Here is a 9,184-nt window from a genome sequence, read left to right on the forward strand (position 1 = left end):
ACTTTGGATCTGAGAGCTCGAGAATGAGAAGACAGATCTGAAGCAGTAAAAATAAGTGGCGGCCGGTGGGGTAAAACCTAAGTTACCGCTTCATTTTATAATGGCGGTGGCAACATGGTAAAAACACCCAACAGGCCAACATTCCTTTTTCTGAGATTACATTCTAGAAAAGAAAACACTCACATCCCTAGTCGACTACTCGACATCCTCTTCCTTAACTAGGATTACATTCCAAAACAAGGATAAGTACTCGACATAGTACAACTACTCGACATTACAACTCGAGTACTTTTTACATAACTTTACAAAATGACTCGGGTCTGCACGCACACTTCTTGGCTTCCTGAGAAGCATGCTGCAGCTAGATCGGCTCGAGGCCGTGATAAAGTACAAACTTATTATTCCTATTTCGGGAATAAAGATATTCGTATTTAGGGAGATAAGTTTCAAGAGTTTGGAGGCAGATTATAGTAATCACCTCGCAAGTCCTCTTGTAGCATCTTGTGGAGAAATTTCTCCATCTCCCAAAATACATTGTGACAAAATTAAGTCTCCCACCAGAGATGCAGTTCCTGGGCACCTAGAAATAGGCCACCCCAAGAATAAGACACAATGTGGTGTCACTCATCCTCTGAAACCCTGCCTCATTGGAAGATGCAAGGACATGATGTCCAGCATGGATCCGATGAGAGCTCTAGGGATGCAGGAGGAGGCAGCAGAGACTTCTCTTGTCACTTGCAAATTCTCTTCTAGCATCTTTTGTTAGAAGGAATTATGTAAAATTCAGGAGGGCGAGATCAAGAACACCAAGGAAAAGCCATGGCTGCTACACTTCGGTGCTTCTGCTAAGGACCTCTCCCCTGCCTTTTATAGCCACAAGGAGGCTTGCTGAAGGAGAACTCATGAATCAACAATGCACGTTTTCATGGACGCATTCATGACAGCATTCACGGACGCAGTCAAAGCTGCAATAATACAGATTCTCCAAACAGTAACGTCTCATGTGAGCACTGAATAAAGAGCCGTACATCCCATGTTTTATTCCTGAAAGTATTTCGGGTGAAATCAGTGTGGCGGATCCAATTGTATCATTTTTCTAGGATTTTACCCGAAAAAGAGGTCTTTTCGGATTCCGGATCTGATGAATCCTGCAAATAATCTGAAGGATAAAATCTGATGCCACGACTTAAATCCTTAATTCCAAATCTACGCTCGGGGGATACTCGCAGCAAAAGGGATTTTGATTTAAGACTCGGGGGCTGCTGGATATAGGCATCAGAGATTTATTTTTCAATTTTTTTGGAAAATAGACTAAAGTGACCCTCAGCCTGATTCTACGATTCAACATAAGGCTCGGGGGCTACTCCATATGGAGCGCGAGTACTTCGCGCACCATATATGATCAAGATTTTAGGGCTTGAGCACCTCACAGCCTCTAAGCAAATAGAAGTACTTGAAGGACTACTCGATGTATCTGAAGGAAGGACCAGAAGCAACCAAAAGGATGTTCTGACTACTTGAAGTACTCGAAGACACCAAGCCAAGTACTCGACGCCTGCAGGACTCGGCTACGAAGAGCTCAGGGGCTTGTCAGACCCGGAACTACGGGACTGCTTATAGACATAGAATGTTCTAGAGTAAGGAATAGCTCATGGATGTACCTTACTTCTTTTGTAACTACCCGAATAGGCATAGAACTAGCTGCAGTATGAAGGAAACTACCCGATTTTGTTGTAGTAGGACTCCAACTGTACTCGGCTAGGACTTTCCATGTAACCCTGTCCCCCTGAATATATAAGGGCGGGCAGGGACTCCCTCCAAATAATCATCAACACCTAAGGCAATACAAACCACACAGGGCGTAGGGTATTACGCAAACTCGCGGCCCGAACCTGTCTAAATCTTTGTGTTCCTTGTACCATCGAGTTCTAGAGCAGTCGATCCCTACCTACAAACCCTACTGTTAAGGGGGTACCTGAGCAGGCTTGGCGGTAAACACCGACACTGGGTCCATAAACTTGTAATTTGTGTCACTTAGGTCCACAAACTCTTAAAGTTCATTTCTAGGTCCATAAACTTGTAATTTGTGTCACCTAGGTCCATACGCCTCCACCTAGCATCCATGCACTGATATCGCACCAACATGAATCTACACAGTTCTCATACATCGCTGGAGTTTCATCAGAATGGTGAAATTTGAGCCCCAATTTCAAATCAAGTGCATAGGGAGGGGAGAGGGGGATGAAAAACTTATTTTGGAGGTTATTGACATGTATTGTAATTCAAAGGGGGCTTCCGAACTACCATTGGTGAGTTTTGGAGCTTATATCCAGATATAACCCTGTAATATGGGTGCACCTGGCGAGTAGGGGGTGATTGCTTTGGAAAGATGGAGTAGGATATAGAGGGACTCAACAACATGTGTACCATGGTAGGGGATATTATATTCTTGGTGGCCGGATATGGTGGTGCAAGTTGTTGTGGCGAAAATTATTGTGACGATGTTAGACTTGGATTAACCCAGAGTGTTCTTAATGAGGGGTTAAAAGATATTCATGAATAGTTATATCGGAGCGACCTTTAAGGGTATATAGCCACACGATTGCTCATGGATGAAGTTCATGAACCTAAAAAGGCACATTCGGAGTTTATGGACCTAAGTGACACGAAAAACAAGTTGATGGATCTAAAAATATACTTTTGGAGTTCGTGAACCTAAATGGCACACTCTTACAAGTTGGTGGACCTTTGGTGCATTTTACTCTCCTTAGTACTATTCTGGATAAATATGCATTTATTTCTTGAGTTAGGAGAAACTATATTTGGAGCCTGTGCTACCATTGGAATAGTAATGTAATAAAACCGGAAAAAGAGAAGTTTTAGAAACATAGCAATGGCATGTCCGCTGAAAAAGGAGCAACACCATCCGAAAACTTGATCTGCATCTTTAAACATAGTAAACCACTCTGATACGTTGACTACCAACAGAATCAAGACTTCAATGGTAATCCATGCCATCTTACTTGCACCAGCACCAATCCTTCACGGCTGTCCTCAAGTAGAGAAGATATGAATCCACTGGCAGGCGAAACAGCAACTAGTCTTGGAAAGAAGGGAGAGGAACCTTTCTTGATCAAACAAGAACTCTTCGTGATATGCCGAATCTCCATAAAGGTCATTCAACAGCCCCAAAGATGCGTTAGTTTGTTTGGTTAATGGAATCTCTTGATGTCATGTCAAAAGGAAGAGTAGAAATAGACACTCGATCATTTGCCTTCAATGCCTGGAGAGCAAACTCAAAACAATAAGACAAAATGGGAGCATTTGAATCAAATACACAATATGCAGCTCGATCCTAGTAAAGCTTACTTCTTTGTCCCAGTTGATACGCAATGTAATGGATAGAAGCAAGAATATCTGCACCACCAGCCCACACAACAGCCCTAACCAAAGCCCCTATATAGAGTGTGAAGTCAGACTTTATTAAAAACAAAGACACAACATGTTCCCAAGGCAATGTATGAGGAAAACAAATACCATTCCTTCAAGATGGCAGATAAAAGCGAAAATGGCTGCCGCGGGGATTCCAACAAGATAATAGGCTGCAAGGTTGACGGAAGCACCTATCTTCTGCTCACCACAGCCCCTGACAACACCTACAGGTTGAATCATCATGTATTCTTTTATGTCTCTCTTTTGTAATATTGTGTGTATTATGGCTATATATATGCAAGGGTCGGGGATGGTTCAAGTTCTTTGTATAAGCTCAATGTAATCACAGTCATAAAAGTTCCCACTACATAGGTACGAGAAACATGGTACTTAGAACGTGGATCAACAATTTCTCTGAGGGATATACCTTTTCGGTACATTTGGTTTGAGGTTGTAATCATGATCCCTAGTTAAATGGAATGACATACCCGGAATATAGCTATAAAATGAGAATTGTGATTGGTATTCCTCTCTTTCTCTCTCACTCTCCCAATCATTTTCTATCCCGGTCTCTCTCCCCTCGGATCCACTCTCTCCCTCCGGATCCCCCACCATTCCTCTGCTGTCGTCGGCTTCGTTCCCTCCTCCGCCACCTCCGCCAAGGGGCTGCGGCCGGGCGGAGCAGCACCGCGTGCCTGTGGGAGGGCGGAGCAGCACCGCGTGCCTGTGGGAGGGCGGAGCGAGCGGTGCGGCGGCGCAGCACTGGTGGGTGGAGCGGGCGGCATAGCGCAGGCGGTCGTTGCGGGCGGAGCAGGTGGAATGGCGTGTGTGGTGTGAGACCAGCTCTAGCGTGCGATTTTGGGGCGCTGCTAAGGGTTGTCATAGAAAGATTTCCTGATGGCACATGCTGGAGGAGGTGGCGCTCCGCAGCACCACCGCTCTGTTTTACACCCGATGCTAAGGGCTGTCAGAGAGAGATGAGGATGATTTTTTTTATTGGATAGAGCTCCTACGTGACGTGTCCAGGCATCTAGATTTTTTTCCTCACCATACGCTGGCCCTGCTCTCAGCGGCCACGGGCTGGCGGAGGGGTATGCTGTCCCCTTCTCTCCTTCTCTCTCCAGTTTACTACCCAGGCTTTTTCCCGTGACTATACCGGACCGTCCGTGTTCCGTGATCCGGAATGTAATATCCAACACGGCACCATGCCGCGATCTATGTGACTGCGGATGTAAAACGTCCTTGAATTTAATAAAATAAAACGTTGCTTATCCAAAAAAGCAAACAAAAAGTTGATGCTGGTGGCTATATGTTTCTCCATTTTTTTGGTTACCTGAAAGTGAGGACTGCTGGCAATCAAGCATGATGGACGCTGCTACAAGGGGCATCATTCTGGTCGTGTACTTGGTTACTTCCCTGTCGTTGCTGTAAGCACGCCCCCAGATGTTGCGCAGCAGCACCACCACAAGCCCTTCTGACACGCCTATGCAGAGCGCTAGGAACTTGACCGCCCTGGTTGCCAGGCGGGCCGCCTGTGGCCGCCCAGCGCCAAGCTCGTTCGAAACACGTGTGCTGTAATAATTAAACAAAATGTGAGAAATCGTTGTTACAAGGAGCACAATATGGTAAATTGGAAAGTTTTTTTTTTAGCGAACCAGGCAGATAGTTGCTGATTATATTAAAAATTCGAATAAACGCAGACTAAGCAAAATAAAAATAACATCGTTCGGTTGGATTGGAACATCATCACACACCATAACACACCCACACACTACTCACACTCACTCAAGCAAACAACATCGTCCGATTAGATTGGGACTTCAACCGGTCACTCTCAACTCCACTTGATCGGATTGGGATATAGACACGAGCCTCAACGGATATCCGCACGGTCGGATTGGGACATCGACCCAAACCTCCAAGACTTTACCCAGTCGGATTGGGACTTCGACGCAAGCCACCACACAACCAATGCCATAGACTGAATTTTTTTTTGTGAAAAGCAAAAGATAGAAACAAAGAAAGAAAGAAAGAAAATCACCCTTCCGAAAGCGGTCACCGCCGAAGCAAGAGTCCATGCTGGAATTCCCTGAAAAGTCGCCCACCGCATGGCAGACATGCACAACGTAGCCCTTAGAAAGGGCATGACGCCAATGGCACCACCGACACCATTCCAAGGGATGGGTTTTCACCCGCATCATCACCGCAGTAAAACGAAATGGATGAAGACGCCAGCCCTACAATCATGGCACTGCTGGGGTGCCTCACAACCGCAGTCAGCACGCCACCACTACAACACTGACATACGCCCAAGCAAACCACTATCAGCCATGCCACCGTGGCACCGCCGACACGTCATTGTACAGATCCCGGCGTTGTGCAGCAATGGTGAATCAGGAGGCACCTCCAGACGAACCCGGACCAGTGCCCACCCGGAAGCCGCCACGGGTGAGGCCAGGCCCACGCAGATCGAGAGGAAGAGCGCCCTCGCCCACCGCATGGCTGCCGACCACATGCTACTCCAGCAGCAGCAACAGGACGAGCAAAACAGCGGAGCCCTAGAGCAACTCCTATCCATGACGCTTGCGTAGGCTAGGAGGCCACCAAGGGGCGCCACGCCGCGAGCTGCCCCAGAGGTGTTGCCCTGTGAGCAGCGCGGCCAACCACGCGCCCCAGCCGATCTGCCAAGCTCAGCCGGACCAGCAGGCAATGGATCGAGGACCACCAGCGCCGCTGCGCCGGGTCTGCTCCCCTGGCGAAGGGTGGCGGCGGCGGCCAGCAGCCGGCAGCCGGCATGGCAACACCAGGAAGAGGGAAGGACATCCACAAGTTGAGGGGGAGGGATAGGGGAGGGAGGGGGCGGGATGGATATGCCAGCTGTCATCCTCATCGTGGCTGGTGAACTTCTACCGGCGAGCTCCGGCGGCGGTGAGGCAGAGGGGAGATAGGAGCGGGGTGTTTGGTTTGGGGCGGTGGTGCCGCCTGAGTCGCCCTAGGGACGACGCGGGGGCCGGAAGAGAGAAGTAAATTGGAGAGCTATAATTAATCGACGTTGAATTTGAGAGATTATAAGTGAACAATATATATAATGCGGCAATGCGGACCAACCTTACGGCAGCACCAAGTCCAGTTGCGACCATGAACGCCAAGGAGTTGGTGTTGAAGCTACAAGAATGGCAGTAATTTGAGAGAACAAATGTCAAGGTAAATTTTCATAATCAAAAGCAACCTTAGATTATTTTTCACCAGATGGATAGCACAGCCGCATCAAGCTTAGGGTTCGGGAGAAGACCGGAGAGCAGCATCAGGATCTCAAACGCCCACCACCCTATGCTGCACGCACGTTTGTATCACATTAAGTTTGCACAAGATTAAAGCCAAAAGCACTGAACAAACACAAATAATGGAATGTCAAATTTCGGTAGTGCTACTGTTTGGACGAGCGAGGACGGTCTTCTGTCTCACTCACCCGACCATGGCAGCGGACGGCACGGCGAGTTTCAAGAAGCCGGGGATGCCGCGGAGTGCCTCCGGGGAGAACCCCGCCCGGGTGTTCTTGCAGGCCGGCGACTGCCTGACGTAAAGCGCCAGGAAGGACAGGTTGGCCAGGTAGGAGGCGCCCTCCGCTAGCGCGGCGCCGCGGCTACCCAGGCCGAGCCTGCGCACCAGCAGCCAGCAGACGGCCGGGTGGGCTGCGGCGGCGGCGCCGGAGCTGAGCATCACCGGCACGACAGCGTTCTGCGTCTGCAGGAACCGGGCGTGGCACTGCAGTGGGCCGAACAGGAACAGCGCCGGGATGAGGCACCGGATGTAGCGCCCCGCGGCCGCGGCGACCTCCGGGTCCTGGCCGCACCGCGCGAGGAGCTCGCCGGCGCAGACCCAGGTCGCCGCCACCGGGACGCTCACCAGGGTGACCACCAGCATTGCCCGCTGCTTGTAGACGCCGAGCAGGTGGTGCTGACCCGCGCCGAAGGCCTGCCCGCACAGCGTGTCCAGGCTGCATGCGATGCCTGTCTGGCATGGACCACGCGCCGCGCTGTCAGTCCGGTGGCACGAACATTTGATACTAGTGAAGGTCGGGGGCACCATGGGATGTTTACCAGCAGGCTGAAGCCGGTGACGCCGGCGAAGGAGGTGGCCACGGCGGCGCCGGCAAGCTCGACCTTGCCGAGGTGTCCGACGAACATGACGGAGACCATCTGGACGACGTACTGCAGGAGGCATCCGGCGACGAGCGGGCAGGCGAGGCGCAGCTGCTTCTTGACCTCGCTCAGCACTGAGCTCTTGTCCTCCTCCTCACCCCCTCCCGCTCCTCCGTGAGTCTCCGTGGCGGCAATTACGTGGGGGCAGTCAGAAGACGAGAATGCAGCGGCGGCAATGGCGGTGGAGCCGGGCTTCATTGCCTGCTGGTCCGCTTAGCTGACGAAGCCGAGAGAAGGGAAGAACACACAGAGCCAATTGGTCAACAAAAGTTCCCCGCCGAACGAGGATAATCACGCGACTGGGGGACTTGTCAGGTGTCAGCAAAAATTTACAGTTAATCCTTATTACAATGCTCAGAACCCGGAGGCATGAAGACAACGATCTCGCCATTGTAATCAAACACATATATAGTAAATATCGCTGCGCGCATATCCTGACAAACGTAGCTCAAGATTCTAAAATGGTGTTCTAAGGGTCGGATTCTAAAAAAACTATACTCTAATTTTATACAATTTTAAATTCAAAATACATAAGAGCTAACTTAAATAGTGAAAAAACTACTAGGACATGGTCCATTATTACCACCCCTGCTCACGTCATAGCATCGAGATCGACAGTGACTGTCAGTTGGTCTAGGATATTTTGAAAATGTCGGCCTCTGGTCAAAACTATTAGTGTTATCGTAACAGAAAACAATAGTGAAAATATAAAATGCGAGATACCGCTTGATTTATGATCTCATCATGTATTAATTAGGACAAATGACTTGGTCTTGGATGCTTTCGTCGTCTTTTTATATATATATTGATTGGTTGCATTATTGCACCGGCGGCCGGCTCGCTGCACCTGGACATCATATCATCATCATTCACAGTTTCACACGTAACATATATTATTTATATTATTGTTTATATAAAATATTATTCACGATATGTGTCAAGTATGATGGACGAGATAAGAACACCAATTCAAAAGCAAATAGCTTAATAAATAATTCATAAACAAACAATGGATGTGTGATGTAAAATAAAATCTACTGCAAATAGATAATGATGATATGTATTTTAGAGTATGTATTACAATATTTAATAAATAAAAGAGGGTGTGACATAGATAATTATAATTATTAGTTATAAATCTTATGTTCATATTAATTCTAATATCCCCGGACGGGTTGATAGGGTAGTTAGAGGAAATGCACATGATTGTATTTTAATTTGAGGGGGGGGGGGACTAGCTGATGATAAACATGCATTATTCTCGGACAAATTGAGCCCGCTGCCCGTGAATCAAGTAAGTATCGGTAAGTAGATACACGCATTGCTATGCTACCAACAATGAGAAAAACTTTCAAAGTAATATGAAAAAAAGCTATACGGCCAACAATGAGAACCAATTTCAAAGTAATATGAAAAAATAAGAAGAAACAAAATTAAGAAAACATGCTTTATTAATTTTATTATGCATTAGTAACTACCTCATTAAAATCCTTATTACAGCTTATAATAGGGCTCCTCACCGAAGGTAAGATATAGCATACTATCACAAG

The 9,184-nt window shown here is 47.9% G+C and overlaps 1 protein-coding gene across 1 annotated transcript; it reads right to left on the reverse strand.

Moving 5' to 3' along the window:
• Window positions 1-2,835: 2,835 nt before the first annotated feature.
• On the reverse strand, window positions 2,836-7,832 carry LOC120653401 (protein DETOXIFICATION 16-like). Its single transcript, XM_039931153.1, has 8 exons — window positions 7,533-7,832; window positions 6,902-7,446; window positions 6,679-6,765; window positions 6,541-6,597; window positions 4,766-5,004; window positions 3,538-3,656; window positions 3,370-3,456; window positions 2,836-3,283 (listed from the first exon to the last, which is right to left on the reverse strand). Exons 1-8 carry the CDS (start codon window positions 7,830-7,832, stop codon window positions 3,200-3,202), a joined length of 1,518 nt encoding a protein of 505 aa, XP_039787087.1. The 3' UTR covers window positions 2,836-3,199.
• Window positions 7,833-9,184: the final 1,352 nt, after the last annotated feature.

Source organism: Panicum virgatum, chromosome 1N (genome assembly GCF_016808335.1).
Source record: "Panicum virgatum strain AP13 chromosome 1N, P.virgatum_v5, whole genome shotgun sequence".
Taxonomy (NCBI): Eukaryota; Viridiplantae; Streptophyta; class Magnoliopsida; order Poales; family Poaceae; genus Panicum; species Panicum virgatum.

Bases quoted from the DNA above. Each gene is read 5' to 3' on its own strand.
- LOC120653401 (XM_039931153.1), bottom strand. From the start codon at position 7,832: ATGAAGCCCGGCTCCACCGCCATTGCCGCCGCTGCATTCTCGTCTTCT. The intron at 7,447-7,532 runs GTAAACATCCCA...GGTCCATGCCAG, and splicing joins TCACCGGCTTCAGCCTGCTG to ACAGGCATCGCATGCAGCCT. The intron at 3,284-3,369 runs GTAAGCTTTACT...TTTGCTCTCCAG, and splicing joins GTATCAACTGGGACAAAGAA to GCATTGAAGGCAAATGATCG.